This window comes from Eucyclogobius newberryi, unplaced genomic scaffold (assembly GCF_026437365.1).
Source record: "Eucyclogobius newberryi isolate DKJ021-1_F unplaced genomic scaffold, fEucNew1.0.hap1 SCAF_10, whole genome shotgun sequence".
Classification (NCBI taxonomy): domain Eukaryota; kingdom Metazoa; phylum Chordata; class Actinopteri; order Gobiiformes; family Gobiidae; genus Eucyclogobius; species Eucyclogobius newberryi.
The window spans coordinates 19131178-19150406 of record NW_027315724.1 but is presented as its reverse complement, the minus strand read 5'-3'; the positions used below and the strand labels follow the sequence as shown (position 1 = coordinate 19150406).

Sequence of the window (19229 nt, the reverse complement as noted above, 5' to 3'; positions counted from 1 at the left end):
TTGGACTAGAATCAGAAGAACAGATACAACTCCAAGACAGAGAGAGAGAATTTTAAATTGTGTTTGGAAAAGTGGTACCATATATTGTTACATATTTAGAGTAGACAAACAGGAATCTTCAGGTTTGGGCTCAAGGCTTAATCCACTCTCTCGCCATCACAAAAGAACCTGGCCTTAATAAAACACAGGTTTCAATAATCACAGTAAATCATTGGTGTGCATACTAAATATCAATCTGCAATAAATAACACTGATAGTATTAGTAAATATTCGACAATTTTGCTACACAAAAGGCAATGTGAACTAGGGCAGGGTTTACTCTATACAAAATGCTTAAAATATGGCTCAAATCATTAGCACCAGTAAAATAGCTTTATGAATATCAATAAGAATTAAATTCATTATTTGCACAAAATACATTGCTTTTTAAAAAATATGCATTCTATATGTTTTCAGTCGGAAACATTTTTCGCTTTTATTTATTTATTCAAGACGTTTAAGATTAAAATACAAAAAAAAATAAAAACTTATGACGCATATTTCAGGCGACGGCGCGGCTGCGCACGCGTACAAAATACGCGCGGCGCCATTTTGGATCCGCAGCCCACAGCCGGAGCCGAGCTACTGTTGTTTCTTTTGGTTTCCCAGTTTAAATCGCGTCTACAATCGGTGTGTTTGTTCATCCGGCGGGTTTTAAACCTCCACGGAGCCTCACCGAAGCCTCCTGGAGCTGAGGCCGAGTTGAAGCGCACATGGACGTGGAAGAGGACGAGTTTGTGTCCGGGAACCACTCCGGTAACACTGCCTCTTGTGTTGTTTACGAGCCGCGCCGAAGCGCAAAACGGCCTTAAACTCAAACTGTTTTAACTCGCGCGCAGTCGGATAAGTTTAGATTTTACCTCCGATCTGTTCTGCAGCGCCAGGAATAGCGCTTTGAAACCTTAAACCCGGGTGAAGCTCGGGAATGTGCGCAGGAAGCAGCCGCTGAACACAACAACACGCACAATAACAACTTTAACACTCGTCTTTAATTAAACTGCGGCCTTTTTAGGTTTACGTCAAACTCATTCTCGTCTTTTTCACCGTCATTAAGAGGGAAAGTTCAACCCGGAACCGTTTGTTGTCGTGAAAAATGTCCCTCTGAAAGTGTCGTCACGAGCATCAAGAGTGCCAAACGAACCGGAAACTCAAATGTCCTAAATATCCCATTAAACATCCCATTGTCCCATTAAAACCAGTTTGTTTGTTTGCTTTCTTCCTTCACGTACCTTGGATCTGGCGCTTTCTCTGGGACACTTTTGTTTTTGAAATCTGAGCTCAAATGTGTCTTTTGATAGCTGGAGATTTGCTTATTATAAGTCCGCGTTATTCATGCAAATGCGGTGCTTTTTCAAGTGCCTATGACAAAAAACAAAACTAAAATGGTTTTAAGATAAATGTATTCAAAATTTGGCTGAAAAATATATTTTAAAAAGCAAATTTTTGAGGTTTATAATTGTACTTCCTGTTTGTAATTGATGACGTCACGCTAGGACATCGGCTCGCATCCACTGGTCCAAAACGACATCAATCAAATCTGCTCCGTTTGACCCTGATTTGATGCTTTTTCTGTGGCTTGTGTTGTCTAGACGACGGAGGCGGAACCCCAGTCCAAGACGAGCACCCGGCGTCGGACGCAGAGGACGCCCGGAGCGACCAGCATCAGTCAGAGGTGTGTGGTCGTCCCTTCATTTCCACGTTTGTCCCGTCTCCTCTGCGCTTGTCCCATCAACTCTACGTTTGTCCTGCCTCCTCCGTGTTTGTCCCGTCTGAGTTCTGGAGTCTCCCTTAATGTTCAGCGTTTCGTTTTCTCTTTCCGTGTTTTTTGTCCATTTTTTATAAAAAAAATTTCACTTTTTATCTCATTTTTTGTCGCGTATAGTTGCCTTTTGTTTCTTTCGGTCACGTTTTTTTGTCCTTGGTTGTGTCTTTAGTCTTTTGACACTTTACATTTAGTCATTTAAGTCTTTTTTGTTACACTTTTGTCTCTTTCGGTCGCATGTTTGCTGCATTTTAGACGTGTTTTTGTCCCATTTTTGTGGCTTCCATTGTTTGTTGACAAATGATTCTTTAGTGTTTCTCAGCTTTTTGCCTCTTGTTTTGGCCCGAGTCTGTGTTCTCTCTCTCGTCCAATCATCTGGCTGTGGTGTGAAGCTCCTCCCCCTGAGCTAAAGTCCACCGTTTATAAGTGTCGATTTGTCTTTTTCCAGGATGAAGGCAGCAACGAAGACGCTCCACAGCCGATGGACACCAGCGGCGCCATGAGCGACTCAGACGACGACGGTCCCAGGAAAGAACGGGGTGAAGACAGCGACGACGAGCGGCAAAAAGAAGAGAGCAGCGACATCGAGCGACCGAAAGACGACGACAGCGATGACGAGCGGCCGAAAAAACGGGACAAGAGCAGCGACATCGAGCGACCGAAAGACGACGATAGCGACGACGAGCGACCGAAAGTACGCGACGAGAGCAGCGACGTCGAGCGAATGAAAGACGATGACAGCAACGACGAGCGACCAAAAGAACGGGACGAACACATCGGCGACGAAGCCAGAGGCCGCGACCCGAGCATCGACTTGGAACAGACGAAAGAGCACGACGACGTGAGCAGCGCCAGCGACGACGAGTGTCCGGCGAAGCGGCGGAAGAGCGCGTCGGAGGACGAGTCTCCGGCGAAGCGGCGGCAGTCGGACGATGGCGAGCCGTCGAGTTCGCCCAAACGCAGAAGAAGCACGTCGGACGCGGAAGATGGCGCTCGGGAGACAAAGAGAGCGCTCAAAACGGACTCTGGGTCGGAGAAACACGACAGCGATTCGGACGCGGGAGTGCGGAAGAAGACGAGACAGTTGGACTCGAACGACGAAGGGGACGAGACGAGGGGGAAAGACGGAGAAAAGGGAGAGGAAGAGGAGAAGAAGTCTGGGAAGTGGAAAGGAGTGATGCAGTCGGACGAGAGGGCGAAGGCTCAGAGCGACGGAGAACAAGAAAACAAGGACAAGGACAGTGACGATGAAGACGACAGGCCCGGTATGAGGATGATGATGAGGATAATGGATGAGGAGGAGGATTGGTGATGATGATGAGGAGGAGGATGATGATGGATGATGAGGAGGATGGAATGATGAGGAGGATGGAATGAGGAGGAGGAGGGAGTGAGGGAGGGAGGGATGGATGGAGGAGGAGGAGGATGATGATGGATGGATGATGACTGAGGAGGATGATAATGGATGAAGAGGAGGATGATAATGGATGAGGATAATGGATGAGGAGGAGGATGATGGTGGATGGAGGAGGAGGATGACGATGATGGATAGATGATGAGGAGGATGACTGGATGATGTGGAGGAGGATGATGGATGGATGAGGATGATGATGATGGATGGATGAGGATGGAGGGAGGATGATAATGGATGAAGAGGAGGATGATAATGGATGAAGAGGAGGATGATAATGGATGAGGATAATGGATGAGGATAATGGATGATGGAGGAGGAGGATGACGATGATGGATAGATGATGAGGAGGATGACTATGGATGATGTGGAGGAGGATGATGGATGGATGAGGATGATGATGATGGATGGATGAGGATGGAGGAGGATGATAATGGATGAAGAGGAGGATGATAATGGATGAGGATAATGGATGAGGAGGATGATGGATGGAGGAGGATGACGATGATGGATAGATGATGAGGAGGATGTCTGGATGATGTGGAGGATGATGATGATGGATGGATGAGGATGATGATGATGGATAGATGAGGAGGATGATGATGGATAGATGATGAGGATGACTATGGATGATGAGGAGGATGATGATGATGGATAGATGAGGAGGAGGAGGATGACTATGGATGATGAAGAGGAGGATCATGATGGTAATAAGGATATGATTAGGAGGAGGAGGAGGATGACGATGATGGATAGATGATGAGGAGAATGACTATGGATGATGAGGAGGATCATGATGGTAATGAGGATATGATGATGAGGATAGACAATATGCTAAATTTGTTTTTGGCAATTCTGCAAGACAACAACTGCGATATTATACATTTTGAGGAAGGAGTCTGTTTCCTCCTTACATCATCTACATTTATCACAGAATTTACCGTATTTTCCGGACTATAAGTCGCACCAGCCAAAAAATACATAAGAGAAGAAAAAAACATGTATACGTCACATTTTTGGAGGAAATGTATCACTAAATCCATTCAATTCTTCTTCCTCTGTGTCACTTCTAAACAACTCCACAAACTCCAGAGGAAGAGCAGATTCTTCTTCTGCGTCGCTTAGAGCCTAGAGCGCCCTCTTGTGGTTGTCAGTGTGAAAATAACGAATAAGATCACATATAAGTCGGTCTGTAGTACAAGTCATACCCCGGCCAAAACTATGAATAAAGGTGCAACTTATAGTCCGGAAAATACGGTATTCATGAATTCGTCGCCGCTTGAGTAACTCGCAGCTATTTTGTAAATCGCTTTATTCAGGAAAAAACGGCAGCCGTGTGTGACGCTTTCTTACCGTCAGCCAATGGCACGTCGGGAAACGTTCTGGTGCTGCGTAAGCCACTCCCACATGTGTACAAGCCCCACCCACCGGTGCAAAAATCAAAGGGAGATAAAAGAATGTTGGCTTTTATGTGCTAATTGTGGTCTTTGGTCAGCTGTTTGTCACACTTTACGCTCGGGTCAAACGTCTTAGTGGAGCGTCTTCTAAACCCCTGGACATGGCGCTCATGTTTTTATATTCGTTTTGTGCAGTGAAAAGGAAAAAGGCCGTTTTGTCGGACAGCGATGACGAGGATGAAGACCGAGCGGACAAACCAGGTGAGCTTTGGTTCATTCACACACGCTTCGGTTTCCCGCAGAGCTCAGCACGCTGCCTCCCACTGGTTATGGGTCAGCAAGTGTCACCCAAAAGCTCCTCCCGGGTTTTAAATGCTGCACACCTTCACCAGACTCGTCCCGATCGATTACATACGCAAAAATGTCAAGATTATTCAGTTTTTGGTTAATGATTGTGATTATTTAGGCCACAATATGATCAAGAACAGAAAATAACAATCGTGACCATTTTAGAAGTGAAATTAAGTCAATATTTACGACAAAAAGTCAACTTAAATCAGTACTTAACATGTATCTGATTGTTAATTTACATAATTAGCAGTTCTGATGTGCTAGATGAGGTGAATAAGACAAATGAAGCGTAATTGTTATTTTTATTAACCTTTTATTTAAAGCGAAACAAAGTAAAATGTCCATCTGATTGTGATCGTCTTTGTGAGATGGTTAAATATGGATATTGGTGGCGTATCCATCGTCGCCCCCTGCTGTCTCGGAGTGGGAAAACCCTTGTAACATCGTCAACTCTCCTGAGAAACCCCGGCTCTTTTTAATATTAGACAAAGTGACACGTCTTTGTGATTTTACCGTCTTATTATGAGAAAGAAAGAATGAGAATGTGAGAAGAAAAAAAAGAAGCTTTTGGCCTCTTTATTGACCATGTGCCGTTACCATGGAGCTGCGATGGACAATAGTAGTTCTGGCATTATTAAAGCTGCGACAAACAATTATTTCTATTCTAACATTGAGACTTTGAAGCAAATTAATGTGTAAATATGTGACTGAAGCTTCTAGAGAGAGAATATTTAGGCTACCCCAAATAAATTGTCTGTTTGCTGTAACCCGAGTCAACATTTTTCAAGTGGATCGGACGGTAGGCAAATTCTTTTTTTTTTTTTTTTACTTTGAAGGCAAAAAAAAAGCTAAAATTTTGCCATTTTTTGAGTCGGAGTGACCACCAGGCTTCAACAGTCAATGACGGAAAACGTCTCTTATCAACCCGATCAGGAGACAAAATCTCACGATTTTAAGACATTTCATTCGACCTTTTGTACGCCGCTATCCTTTATTTTGGTAGCGAAGGCGAGCGGGGGGAACATGCGGGTGACACGGGCGCTGCCATGTTTGTTGTGATGACGCTACTGGGCTGTGATGACGGTACTGGGCGTGTGTCAATCCCAGAATGCATTGCGTAAAACACCCTGACAGAGACTGGCATGTCCTATGGACAGTTGAGTGGCGCCGACAGAGGCACTGCGACTTGTTAAAGAAATCGGTCGTCATTAACCTGCGGTCTGTTTCGTTAGACGCATGTGGGGGAGTGAACGCACATGCGTTGTGCAGTACTTTATCTTTGTTTTAAGGATAACAAGCGTGATAAATATATTCGACACGATAGTTTAGGGAAGTCCGGTCGGTGAGTTGGCGAAATAATTGAAAAATAAAAGAATATGATGTTTTTCAACAAAATGCTGATAAAAAAAATTCAGTCGGCTAGTTTCACACCGGGTCGGTCGGGTTACGGCAAAAAGATATATTATTTTGCTCGTCCTTATGAGAAAGTGTATTATCTTTTTCGACATTTTGACTTAATGCTTCTGTATTGTGTTTTAAGTCTGTTTAGGCCAGACTAACATTACCGTATTTTCCGGAGTATAAATCGCACTGGAATATAAGTCGCACCAGCAAAAAATGTATAATAGAGAAGAAAACAACATGTATAAGTTGCACTGGAGTATGAAATGCGGTTGCAAGTGTGAAAATAACAAATAATATTACAAACAAGCCGCTCCGGAGTATAAGTATAAATAATAAGTATAAGTCGCACCCGGCCAAAACTATGAAAAAAGGTGTGGCTTATAGTCTGGAAAATACGGTACATTTAAAGAAATACAACTGCAGTGTTTTATAGTTCCAAATGTCATAAAGAATAATAAATGTTTTTTTTATCAATAACACACTTTCTCTCTAGAAGCCTCAGTCACAGATTTACACCTTTTAATTGGTTAAAATGTGTTTTAAAAAGTCTCAATATTCAATAGAAATCACTAAATAATCGTAACTAAACTAAAGTCTTCACTCTGCCTTCTTGTTCCAGTCAAGCGAAGTCGAGCGGTTTCCGATGGCGACGACTCTGACTCCGGCTCGTGCGTCGGACCCGACAAGGCGATGGCGGCGAAGCTGCGCGAGCTCGGGTCGGCCAGCGAAGACGAGGAGGACGAGGCGAAGACTGAGGGCAAGAAGGACGAGAAGGCTCTGTTCGGAAGCGACAGCGACTCCGGAGAAGACGAGGAAGAGTGAGCGAGCGGCGTAACCGCACATGATGACGCACGATTTTAGACAAAAAACTCACAGAAATGTGAAGCGCTCAATAGTTTTTACTTTTATCCACAGATACATTACACACTTTAACACTAATTATACTCTTGTGAAGCTCAGATTCAGTTTAAAGGACAAAAAACATTTAATCTTTTTTAACAGAAAAGCGAACAAACTCGCATAATTCATCTTTAAAAATGTTTTGTGGTCTCAATTTTTACTCCATTCTGATGACGAGCTTTATAACGGGTTTATAATGGGTTTATAACGGGTTTGAAACTGGTTTGAAACTGTTTGTTACGGGTTTATAACGGGTTTGGTACGGGTTTATAAGGGGAATATAAGGGGTTTATAACTGGTTTGTTACAGGTTTATAACGGGTTTATAAGTGAGACGGGACACGCTTTAGATCATCTGGAGGACCTGATGCTCCTTAAACTTCTCGCTGTTTTGTTCTCGTTGCTGCAGGAAAATGATCGCCGACATCTTTGGAGAATCTGGAGACGAGGAAGAGGAGGAGTTCACGGTGAGTTTAGTCAATAACACAGCCTGGACAGGACCTTCGGGTTTGTATTAGAGCCTTTAACACCCTCTGAGGTTAAAGGCTCTAATGCAAACTTTGTCAGAGTCTTTTTATCTCTTGTTTTGTCGGTCGAAGATGTTTCTCGAGGTTCCGTCACTCCAGGGGCAGTTTTGAGCGATCTCTGGTCTGCGTCTGTGTTTTAGGGTTTCAACCAGGAGGATCTGGAGCAGGAGAAGAAGGAAGCACCCCAGAAGCAACAGCAGCAGGAGGAGGACTCTGACTCTGACGAAGGAGTCGAACGCGGCGGGATAGAGTGAGTAAACCTGTCCTGAAAACTGGGACCTTTAACCCGTGACCCATGACTCCTTTTAACCCGGGACCTTTTATCCCGGGACCTAACCCGGGACCTAACCCAGCACCTTTAGACCGTGACCTTAGACCGTGACCTTAACCCAGTCACGTCAAAAGGACACCTAAAACCTGCTCTAAACGTGTCTTTCTTCTTCCCTCCTGACCTCTGACCCCAGCACCAGCATGATGTCCGACTTCGACATCATGCTGGCCAAGAGAAAAGCCATGAACAGCAAGAGACGGAAACACCGCGACGGAGGAACGTTCATCAGCGACGCCGACGACGTGGTCAGCGCCATGATCAACAAGATGACGGAGGCGGCCGAGGTGAGCCCACGCCCCAAACGCCTATACGTTTTTAATTTTGGGCGAGTTTTAGTGCATTTTAATATGCAAAAGATTCTGAGATCAGGAAGAGTGCATTGTTCTGTTTTAAGGCGGGAGTTGCTGAATGTGTCTTCTGTTTCAGGAGGATCGTACGCTCAACAGTCAGAAGAAACCTGCTCTAAAGAAGCTCACGCTGCTTCCTCAGGTCGTCATGCATCTGAAGAAGTGAGACGTTTATCCAGTCGGGTGCAGATGATTTGAGTGTTCCACGTCAAACTGTTATTTCTATTGAACATTGAGGACAGTCTCCATTGTGCATGGTCGAAATACTAGATTTACAAGGATTAATCCTTCCACAGTTTCCCCACAGTTTCCCCACAGCTTCCTCACAGCTTCCTCACAGTTTCCTCACAGTTTCCTGTTCTTTGCTTCAGACAGGACCTGAAGGAGACGTTCATCGACAGTGGCGTGATGTCGGCCATTAAAGAGTGGATCAGTCCTCTTCCCGACAAGTCTCTTCCCGCTCTGAGGATCAGAGAGGAGCTGCTCCGGATCCTGCAGGAGGTACGGACTTCACTTCCTCCTCACCATGCAGTAGTTCACTGTGATGTCATTAAAAAGCTGCAAAGTTGCAGAGAATCATTGCACGCAACTTACACCTTTTTTATGAACAATAATTTAACTAAATAAAGGTGTTGTGTCAGGTGTGATTATTTGTCAAATTATAACTGCATGTTTAAATTAGTGACAGTTGTAGATTCAACTCCTGCCTATGTCATGTTTGCTGGCCATATCAAACCAGGAAGTGACATTACAAACGTCTCTAAAATTGTTTCCCCACAGTTTCCTCTCGTTTCCCCACAGTTTCCTCTGTTTCCTCTCATTTTCCCTACAGTTTCCTGTTTTCCCTACAGTTTCCTCTCAGTTTCCCTACAGTTTCCTCCTGTTTCCCTAGTGTCCTCCTGTTTCCTCTTGTTTCCTCTGTTTCCTCTTGTTTCCCTACAGTTTCCTCTCAGTTTCCTCTTCCTCGAGCAAAATATTTAGTCAAATCTGAAACGTAATCTTTCTTTAATTTAATCTTTGTTTGACTGAAAATTGTCGTCTAATGGACTCAAAGCGTGTTCGTTCGGTCTCGTTTGGATCGTCTGTGATGATGTAAAAGCAATAAAGGGGAGGAGTAAAGTGTATGAAGTGGGAGGGGATAAGTGGGCTTCATTTACACACTTCATGTTTGTGTAGCGGCGCGGTTGGCTGCTCCGTCTCGTGCTAATGCTAACGCTACATGCCATCCGCAGCTGCCCAGCGTGAGCCAGGAGACGCTGAAGCACAGCGGCATCGGTCGATCCGTCATGTTCCTCTACAAACACCCCAAAGAGTCCCGGACCAACAAAGACCTGGCCCTCAAGCTCATCAGTACGACCTCCCGCCGCCCTCGCTGCCGCCGCACGTTCTGACGGATTTGCCAGGGTTTTAACCAACGTTCTCGTGTTTTCAGACGAGTGGTCGCGGCCCATCTTCGGGCTCACGTCCAACTTCAAAGGCATGACCCGAGAAGAGCGGCAGCAGAGGGACCTGGACCAGCAGATGCCCCAGAAACGCAGGCTCAGGTACAGCCCGGGGTAATGTGGGACAGCCTGGGCTAATGTGGGACAGCCTGGGGTAATGTGGGACAGCCTGGGGTAATGTGGGACAGCCTGGGGTAATGTGGGACAGCCTGGGGTAATGTGGGACAGCCTTGGGTAATGTGGGACAGCCTTGGGTAATGTGGGACAGCCCGGGGTAATGTGGGACAGCCCGGGGTAATGTGGGACAGCCCGGGGTAATGTGGGACAGCCCGGGGTAATGTGGGACAGCCCGGGGTAATGTGGGACAGCCCGGGGTAATGTGGGACAGCCCGGGGTAATGTGGGACAGCCCGGGGTAATGTGGGACTGGAGGCCCACGACCGCTCGGGGTAAAGTGGAACTGGAGGCCCACGACTGCTCGGGGTAATGTGGGACTGGAAGCCCACGACCGCTCGGGGTAATGTGGGACTGCTCAGGGTATTGTGGGACAGCTCGGGGTAATGTGGGACTGGAGGCCCACGACCGCTCGGGGTAATGTGGGACTGCTCAGGGTATTGTGGGACAGCTCGGGGTAATGTGGGACTGGAGGCCCACGACCGCTCGGGGTAATGTGGGACAGCTTGAGGTAATGTGGGACTGGAGGCCCACGACCGCTCGGGGTAATGTGAGACTGGAGGCCCACGACCGCTCGGGGTAATGTGAGACTGGAGGCCCACGACCGCTCGGGGTAATGTGGGACCGCTCGGGGTAATGTGGGACCGCTCGGGGTATTGTGGGACAGCTCGGGGTAATGTGGGACTGGAGGAGGCCCACAAATGCCTGAAACATTTCAACCGTAACAGCAATACAGCTATTAATGTTATACTTATAAATATGGCGAATCATCATTGTCAAAAATATATCGACTGTAACAACAATTTATTTTCCAAACTGACAGCAGAGGCTTGGCCCACCGGCCCGGAATGTTCTAATGTATTCAGCTCATTGAGTTTTACACCCGCGACCCCGAAAGGGAACAAGCGGTAGAAAATGGATGGATGGATGGAGTTTTACAGCAGCTTTGTGCAAAGATTCAGCTCCAAATGAGACATTATCATCCAAGCTGAACTGTCCTAAACCAGTCCACATGGTTCCCCTCTGGTTCTTTTGTTTTCTTCCCCTCTGGTTCTTTTGTTTAACCCTCTGGTTCTTTTGTTTAACCCTCTGGTTTTTCCCTGTGGTTCCCTCTGGTCCTTTGGCGCCCCCTGTCCCGCAGTCAGCCTCAGAAGGTGGAGAGAGCATTGGAAACAGACGTCTTCTCTCCACCAATCAGGTCGCCCGCTCGGCCGCATATCCCGCCTCCCCGTGACATCACGGCAGGCGCAGTGTGGACTGCAGAGTCGTGCGTTTGTGGACGAGTCTAACACAAGTTTCATTGAGATAACAGAGGAAAAACGCGTTACTTTTCCTCAAATTTGTGACGAGTTTTTTTAAAATTTAACTTTCCAAGAGAAAAATTGACAAAAACGGACGGATTTAAAAGTAGTTATGTGTTTAGTTTCACAGATTGAACTGAAAATAAGACCATCAATTGCTTTGATTAAACTTGGGGAACATTTTTATCTTATATGATGTTGATAGCCGCTACTAGCGCCGCTATTAGCAGTTATTAGCTGCTATTAGCGCAGTTATTAGCCGCTATTAAGATAAAATGATCAAAATTTCATTGTTGCAACGCAGGTAGATACAGAGGAAAAGAACAGATAACTTATAGGAAGTTTGAAAAACACTCTCAATAGAAGAACAAAAACTCCTATCGACAAAACCTCCCATTTCCCAACAAGGGATGGAGGGGTAAGATAATAAAGAAAAAATAAGCAGTTATTAGCAGTTATTACCCGTTTTTGATGTAAATCCTTGAAGCTTTGTTTAACTTTTCTGCTTTTGTTTGCATTTTGATTGTTGATGAACCGATGCATTCGTTTAATTGTCGTTTAACTCTGAGAAAGTCTTAATCTCGAGTAAATATGTGTTTCTCCGTCGTTCTGTGACTAACGGCTGTAGGTTTGGAATAACCGCACGGCTCTTGATTATCTTTAAGTCTTTATAGTTTCCTTCCGCTCTAAACTTTGTGTTTGTGTGTTTTTAGTTCCGGAGGTCAAACGCCCCGTCGGGACCTGGAGAAGCAGCTGACGGGAGAGGAAAAGTCAGTGACGCTTCAGTAACGCTAACGTGTGCTAAACGTGTGCTAAGCGTGTGCTCCTCCTCCTCAGAGCCCTGCGACCAGGAGATCCTGGGTTCTGCGCCCGAGCCCGGGTCCCGATGCCGTCCAACAAAGACTATGTGGTCCGGCCCAAGTGGAACGTGGAGGGCGACTCCAGCCGGGTTTGTACCTCCACGATACCGTATTATGTCACTTTAAAGCGCCCCCTGCAGGTCGTACCACTCATTGAACTAAAATGCAGTTGAGATCAATATATTTTTAATTTTAAAAACAGAATAGCTAATTTTTTTATGTTTTTAATTTAACTTCCTGTTTGTAATTGATGACATCACACAAGGAAATTAACACTCAAAATCAACCACTGGGCCAAAACTCATCTAATGTCACATTTATTTTTATTTGACAAATACAAATATATGAGAGCGACTTTTATTTTGTTGATGGAGAATTAATGTTTAGAGTCAAAAAAAGTTGTTTGTGTAAATTCTGCATAAACTTTGACTGGAATGAGTGTCCCTAGTGTGATGTCACTTCCTGTATGACTGTCCCTGGTGTGATGTCACTTCCTGTCATTTTCTAGAGATTTTTCAACAATTTCTCCACAAATACCTGCTTGATCTGTGCAAAACTATAATGTATATGTACAACAGGTATAAATACACCAAATAAAGTCAAAAATAGAAGATCTTAAAAGCCTGTCATGGGCCTTTTAAAACTTTTTAAACATCTAAAATTCAGTTACATTTGACTTTCCGTCCGGTCGTGATGATGGGTATGTGTGATGTGAGACTGTGTAGAACCTTCTCCATCTGGACTCTGGTGGACAGTCCCTGTGTGAGTCCTTCTGGTGGACGGTCCCTGTGTGTGAGTCCTTCTGGTGGACAGTCCCTGTGTGTGAGTCCTTCTGGTGGACGGTCCCTGTGTGAGTCCTTCTGGTGGACAGTCCCTGTGTGTGAGTCCTTCTGGTGGACAGTCCCTGTGTGTGAGTCCTTCTGGTGGACAGTCCCTGTGTGAGTCCTTCTGGTGGACGGTCCCTGTGTGAGTCCTTCTGGTGGACGGTCCCTGTGTGAGTCCTTCTGGTGGACGGTCCCTGTGTGAGTCCTTCTGGTGGACGGTCCCTGTGTGAGTCCTTCTGGTGGACGGTCCCTGTGTGTGAGTCCTTCTGGTGGACGGTCCCTGTGTGAGTCCTTCTGGTGGACGGTCCCTGTGTGAGTCCTTCTGGTGGACGGTCCCTGTGTGAGTCCTTCTGGTGGACGGTCCCTGTGTGAGTCCTTCTGGTGGACGGTCCCTGTGTGAGTCCTTCTGGTGGACAGTCCCTGTGTGAGTCCTTCTGGTGGACGGTCCCTGTGTGAGTCCTTCTGGTGGACGGTCCCTGTGTGAGTCCTTCTGGTGGACAGTCCCTGTGTGAGTCCTTCTGTCCTCCGCCCGTGCCGTCCAGAAGGAAGAAACCCACTGACCTGGACGTTAAACCCCAGGTCCAACACGGGCACAGACCGCACCGGCACAAGGCATGATGGGTACTCTTCACCTGCCTCTCCTCTTGCCCTGATGCGTCCGTCGCTCTGGACTCATCTGACCATGATTGGTCAGATGAGTCCACTGCCCGGAGTCTTGATGCTTCAGTCTCGTTCTGTAGAAAAGGTTCAGAGTTCAGTTGTTTCTCTTTGATTTTGTCAAACGTTAAAATGACGAAGATCATCGTCGCTCAAGATAATTAGACATGTTTAACGCTGCACTCCAATTGCTCACATGTTTGAATCCCGCATTCTTATTGGTCACATGTCTGAATCCTGCGCTCTGATTGGTTGTAGTACGTAAAGAAAAACATGAGTCTTCTGGAGAAACACAAACGTCGCTTTGCTGAAGAGCGCAAACAGAAACGACCACAAGGGGCAGTGAAGATCAGCATCGAGGGAAACCGCATGCCCCTGTAGCGCCCCCGCAGGCAGTGAGTCGCACTGCACGTGACTCGCACTGCACGTGACTGCGCCCCCGCAGGCAGTGAGTCGCACTGCACGTGACTGCACCCCCCGCAGGCCGTGAGTCGCACTGCACGAGACTGCGCCCCCCGCAGGCCGTGAGTCGCACTGCACGGAGTGACGCGGCTGTAACAAGGCTTTAACTCTGGGCTGATAGAACTCTGGTGTGAACCACAGCGTTTTTAAAGCATGTTCAGGTTTGTGGAACCTGCTGACGTCTCCACAGGATGTGTTCAGTGTCATTTACACTGTGTTCATTGTGTTCAGTGTGATTTACACTTAACTTTCAGTGTGTGTCTCGTGTGACGTTTGGTTTGATGTTTCTGCTGAAGCTGCAGCGTCTGATCTGGAGCTTCTGCTTCAGGAGAATTTACTGTCAGAAGGAAACTGGAGTCTCTTCTCTTTCCTCTTTTTTTCTGTCTTTCTTCCCTTTCCCTCACCTCTTCAGGGCCCGGTGAAGAAAGACCTGTCTCTTTCTTCTCTCTCTCTCTCCTCTCTAACTCATCTCTCTCGCTCCTCTATTCCTTCTCTCTTGTCTCTAACTCGTCTCTTTCTCTCTTCTCGTGTGTCTCTCTCTTCAGGGCCCGATGAAGAAGGGCATGTCCCGTGTGGACAAACAGATGCGCAGGATCCAGGACATCCGGCGCCTCTCCAAAACGGGCCACGCCGTAAAGATCAGCGTGGAGGGAAACCGGATGCCGCTCTGATTTTAAACGCTAGGATTTATTCACTTTTTCTTTTTAAATGTTTCTGTTTTTTGGGTAAAAACGTCTGCTGTCGTCCAGGTGGAATAAACAGTGGTGAAAAACACTCTGAGTTTGTCATTCTTCAAACGCTGGAGCTGGTCGTAGTTTCTAAATGGTTTTGTCATTAAAAATAAATCAACGTTAAATTGTTCTAAGTAAAATCTGTATTTGAGTTTAATATGTTTCTATAAAAGTAAAAAATACTTGAGTCCTGACACCGAATCTTCTGCCGTTTAATCACAAATGTGGTTAAAATGTCAGATTTGGAACACTTGAACCTGATAAATTGACAGGTTTAAACGTCTTGCTTCTTTTTGTTGACATTTTAGATACAAAAACATTTACAAAGGGGAATTTTTGATGTATTTATTTTTTGAGTAAATTAGATCTGACTGAAAACTGGCGCAAAAATTAGAATTTAGCCTCATTTATTAGACTTAAAAGTGTAATAAATCCGACTCAGATGTGAAATCTATGGAAGTGGATTCAGTGGAAGAATAAACATGAATCAGGAGCAGATTGGACACTTTAATTCCCATATAAAAGTTTAATATGTCAAGATTTCTGAAAGGTTTAGTACATTTTACACTGGATACTTTTTAGAGCAGCATATGTACTTTCTACTGCACTAGGACGTATTTCCATCTGGTTTGAAGGTTATTTTAGCAGGTCCCTGGATAGAATCTCTTTTCGGGACACATTTGTGAAACATTTTGCGTTTATAAAAAAGGCGAAGTACAAAAGTAAACCCTCGTCGCTTCCCGTAGAATCAGCTGCAGTTTAACTTTATTCATTAAATGTGACGCGTTTAACCTGAACACTTTTTGTAAAGTTCTTTGTTCTTCTGTTATAAATGTGTTTTATATGTTCATTTTGGTGAATAAGAGTTTGTTTGGTGAAGAATAAGAGTTTGTTTTGAGTTTTATGAATAAAGTAAACACACAACGTGTCGTCATCAGTCGTCATCACTCCGCGACAAACAGCGCACGCAGGTCCACACGCTGGGCTCGTGCTTCACTGGAGTTTGATTGTTGACAGTCCAGTTTCCTCGCTCTTTCCTCCCGGTTCCCTCGCGTGTACCGGAGGCTCGGCGCCGGTGATGGACGCGTGGCTCGGCGCGGACACCGGGCTGCTCAAAGGCGTGAGCGTGAGCCGGAAACAGGCCGTGAACTTCAGCAGCTCGAGCCGCCTGAGCCGCGAGCGCGAGGTGCGTGTCCTGAGCTGGGCCGGTCCCGGGGAGACGGAGCTGCTCGTGGGCTCCGTGGACGGGCTCGTGCGGACGTTCAGCGCGGAAAAGGGCACGTTCACGTCCTCGCGCCGCTGCGGGGAGCCGCGCGAGGGCTGCTTCAGCGGGCTCCACGCGCTCGGCTCCGCGATGGTCACGTGCACGGAGAAGGGGACCGTGCGCGTGTGGAAGGAGGACAGCGACGAGCACGTGACGGAGGTGCGCGCGGGGGAGCACGTGCACAGGTGAGTCTGGGGCGCGAGGCCAGAGTGTGTGAGGCTCAAGGGGCACGAGCCTCTGAGGAAAACGAGCTTCAGATGTTTAAAATGACCTCTCTCTCACAGGATGCGTCCGAGCCCGTCTGATCCTCACAAAGTGGCCACAGGAGGAAAAGAAAACCCTCTGAAGATCTGGGACCTGCAGAACCCGGACAAACCCGTGTTCAGCGCCAAAAACCTGCGAGACAACTGGCTGGACCTGCGCCAGCCGCACTGGGTCAAGGACATGGCCTTCATCCCTGAGACGGACAAAGTGGTGACCTGCACCGGCCACCACCAGGTGAGACCGGGTTTAAGACTGGGTTTAGATAGACCGGGTTCAGACCGGGTTCAGACCGGGTTTAGACAGTGTTCGTCAATCGTTTCTGTTGCTTTCCAGGTGCACGTGTTCGACCCGAGCACGCCTCGGCGCCGGCCCGTCCTCCAGGCCGTGTTTGGGGACGTTCCTCTGACCGCGCTCTCGCTGCCGGCCGACGGGAACACGGTGGTAGTTGCCAACACTCAGGGGCAGGTGGCGCTGCTGGACCTGAGGATGGGGCTGCTGGTGTGCGGCGCCCTGAAGGGGGCGACAGGGAGCGTCCGGGCGCTCCAGTGTCACCAGAGTCTGCCGCTCGTCGCCTCGTGCGGCCTCGACCGCTTCCTGCGCATCCACAGTCTGCGGGACAGGAAGCTACAGCACAAGGTAACGAGTCAGATGCCCTCCCAGCCTCTGAACATGTTCTTTCTCTGTTCCTCGTCACAAACTCACCCAGAGTCACCTTTTATCTTCACTCCTGAATCTCTAAACGTTTAGCTGTTAACGTTAGCTTAAGCGTTTACCGGTTGTTTACGTCGAGTTCAAACCGCTTCTGCTTTGTTCAGTCGCGTCCGCTTAAAGACCTGTTGCTGTCTTTTCGACGTGTTTCCGACTCGCGGTGCATTGTGGTCTATAAGTCGAGCGGCGGCTTTTGACCCGAGTTTCTGAGTCTTTTTTCCGACTCGTGCAAGCGTCATCCCGAAACAAGACGGCTAAAAACCAGATAAAAACAGAAAAGCGTGACATAAAGAGGTTCAAACGCGGCGCAGAGGCTTTGCAGAGAAGTCAAAGAAATGAGGCAAAACTGTTCCTGTTCACACTCGCTTTAGCCACGCCCCTCACACACACAAACCAGTAAGTACTTCTTCTCACCCACGTCCGTGTTCTCCTCCCGCAGGTTTACCTGAAGTCTCGTCTGAACTGCCTCCTGTTCTCGAGCAGAGATCCCAACGCCGACGCCCAACCAGTGAAGGTCAAAGAGGAGGAGGACGAGGAGGAGGACGAGGTCTGGGACGGGATGGAGCGCGTGCACGAAGCCGGCGAGAGGTACGAAGAGACCGGAGAGACTGAAGAGGGCGAGGAGGAGGAGGGAGGGAACGCCAAGGAGGAGGAGGGAGGGAACGCCAAGGAGGAGGAGGAAGGGAACGCCAAGGAGAACAAGGAAGGGAACGCCAAGGAGAACAAGAGCATCAACGAGGAGGAGGGAAGGAACGCCAAGGTGGTGGTGGAGGCATGGAGCGCTGACAAGGAGGAAGAGAGCGCCAAAGAGGAGGCAAAGAGCGCTGGCGAGGAGGAGAAGGTCACAGAGACGACGGTAAAGACCAAAAGAAAAGCGGACGTTAAGAAAGAGCAGAAAAAGAAGAAGCGTAAAAAGGACTGAGGGGGTTTCACAGACTCTGAAGGAACGTCTGGAGATGAAGACGTTCTGGGCCTTTAACAGAAGAACCTGGAGAACGTGGACCGTGATCTCCAACACACGTTTAGAAGTTTGTCTCTTTCTTTGTCTCTTTTGGTTCTTGTTCCAGTGCGATCATGTTTGTGCAACGCTTCATCTCCAAAAGAGTCCTCACACTAAGAACTGTATTTTCCGGAGAGAAAAAATAAATGGGAGTGTGAAAATAACAAATAATATCACATAAGTTGCTCCGGAGTATAAGTATAAATGTAAGTTGCACCCCGGCCAAAATTGAGTAGCCCCTGCCAATAACACCTTTCCTGATGAAAGATGTTATTGGTTTCACCAGAAACTAAACCTCTTTGTTTATCAGTGCTTTAATGGGCCATCAGCCTCCTATTGTCCCTGGCTCTCTCTCTCTCTCTCTCCTCTGTGTAACTGATCAGAATGCTGTGGGCGTCGACCTTTCCAGAGATTCAAAATTCCATCATAAACAGGAAGGTTAAATCTTAACCTCAAAACTATGGGAAAAAAGTGCGACTTATAGGCCAGAAAATACGGTAAAGTCTGGTTTATTCTGCAGCTCGACAAATGATAAAGCGCATTGTCCAAAATGTGAGACTTGTAAATAAAATGTTGAAAAACAGCATAATTGTCAGTTTATTTAAAATTACAGAACACGACAATTAATGAGCTTTACATTTTATAGTGACATGTAAATGAACAACTTTTACAGTGACATGATGTAACAATTAAATGAAATGACTTGAAAATGTGATTGTTAATTCTGTCAAGTTTACATTGTTTGACAGTTTTAAATTGTATTTTACAAGTTTAGATCATATTTTCACACAAGTATATTTTCCTTTCTCTTAATGACACGTGTTTTGGTCCGTTTGTGTCACTTTGTCAATAATGAATATAAAGGTGAAAATGACCTTTGTGTTTTAGTCTGAGTTTACACTGCGTTTAGTTTCTTCATAAGCTTTAAAACCTTAAACGATTGTTACAAGTGAAAACCTCAGTGACCTTGACTTTAATCAGCCGTGTTCAGAGCTTTAGACCTGAACCTCCATCTGACCCCGCGCCCCCTCTGCAGCACGTTCAAGTGTTTTGACCCCAAATGTTCTGACCCATT

The 19229-nt window shown here is 46.7% G+C and overlaps 2 protein-coding genes across 7 annotated transcripts; both read left to right on the top strand.

Moving 5' to 3' along the window:
• The first annotated feature begins 591 nt into the window (after positions 1-591).
• On the top strand, positions 592-14959 carry iws1 (interacts with SUPT6H, CTD assembly factor 1). 6 transcript variants are annotated; one of them, XM_072461992.1, is made up of 17 exons: positions 592-795; positions 1629-1711; positions 2250-2340; positions 2467-3066; positions 4805-4870; positions 6984-7182; positions 7673-7730; positions 7931-8040; positions 8255-8405; positions 8548-8630; positions 8840-8969; positions 9701-9818; positions 9901-10012; positions 11225-11281; positions 12098-12154; positions 12222-12333; positions 14733-14959. In XM_072461992.1, exons 1-17 carry the CDS (start codon positions 753-755, stop codon positions 14856-14858), a joined length of 2196 nt encoding a protein of 731 aa, XP_072318093.1. In that variant the 5' UTR covers positions 592-752; the 3' UTR covers positions 14859-14959. The 6 variants fall into 6 exon arrangements, with proteins under 6 accessions (XP_072318093.1, XP_072318092.1, XP_072318089.1 ...); XM_072461991.1 differs by having other exon boundaries at positions 2401-3066; XM_072461988.1 differs by adding an exon at positions 13984-14120 and having other exon boundaries at positions 2250-3066; positions 14733-14854.
• Positions 14960-15907: 948 nt separating this feature from the next.
• LOC140376305 (WD repeat-containing protein 74-like) lies at positions 15908-19224 on the top strand. The gene is made up of 4 exons (XM_072461986.1): positions 15908-16367; positions 16467-16680; positions 16780-17082; positions 17594-19224. Exons 1-4 carry the CDS (start codon positions 15997-15999, stop codon positions 18074-18076), a joined length of 1371 nt encoding a protein of 456 aa, XP_072318087.1. The 5' UTR covers positions 15908-15996; the 3' UTR covers positions 18077-19224.
• The last annotated feature ends 5 nt before the right edge of the window (positions 19225-19229 follow it).

What these genes read in the sequence shown, in the direction of transcription:
- iws1 (XM_072461987.1), top strand. Translation starts at nt 753, where the DNA reads ATGGACGTGGAAGAGGACGAGTTTGTGTCCGGGAACCACTCCG. An exon ending in GTCGTCATGCATCTGAAGAA is followed by an intron (nt 8,631 to 8,839) that starts GTGAGACGTTTA and finishes TCTTTGCTTCAG; the next exon opens with ACAGGACCTGAAGGAGACGT. An exon ending in CAGCTGACGGGAGAGGAAAA is followed by an intron (nt 12,155 to 12,221) that starts GTCAGTGACGCT and finishes CCTCCTCCTCAG; the next exon opens with AGCCCTGCGACCAGGAGATC.
- LOC140376305 (XM_072461986.1), top strand. Translation starts at nt 15,997, where the DNA reads ATGGACGCGTGGCTCGGCGCGGACACCGGGCTGCTCAAAGGCGTGAGC. An exon ending in GCGGGGGAGCACGTGCACAG is followed by an intron (nt 16,368 to 16,466) that starts GTGAGTCTGGGG and finishes TCTCTCTCACAG; the next exon opens with GATGCGTCCGAGCCCGTCTG. An exon ending in ACAGGAAGCTACAGCACAAG is followed by an intron (nt 17,083 to 17,593) that starts GTAACGAGTCAG and finishes CTCCTCCCGCAG; the next exon opens with GTTTACCTGAAGTCTCGTCT.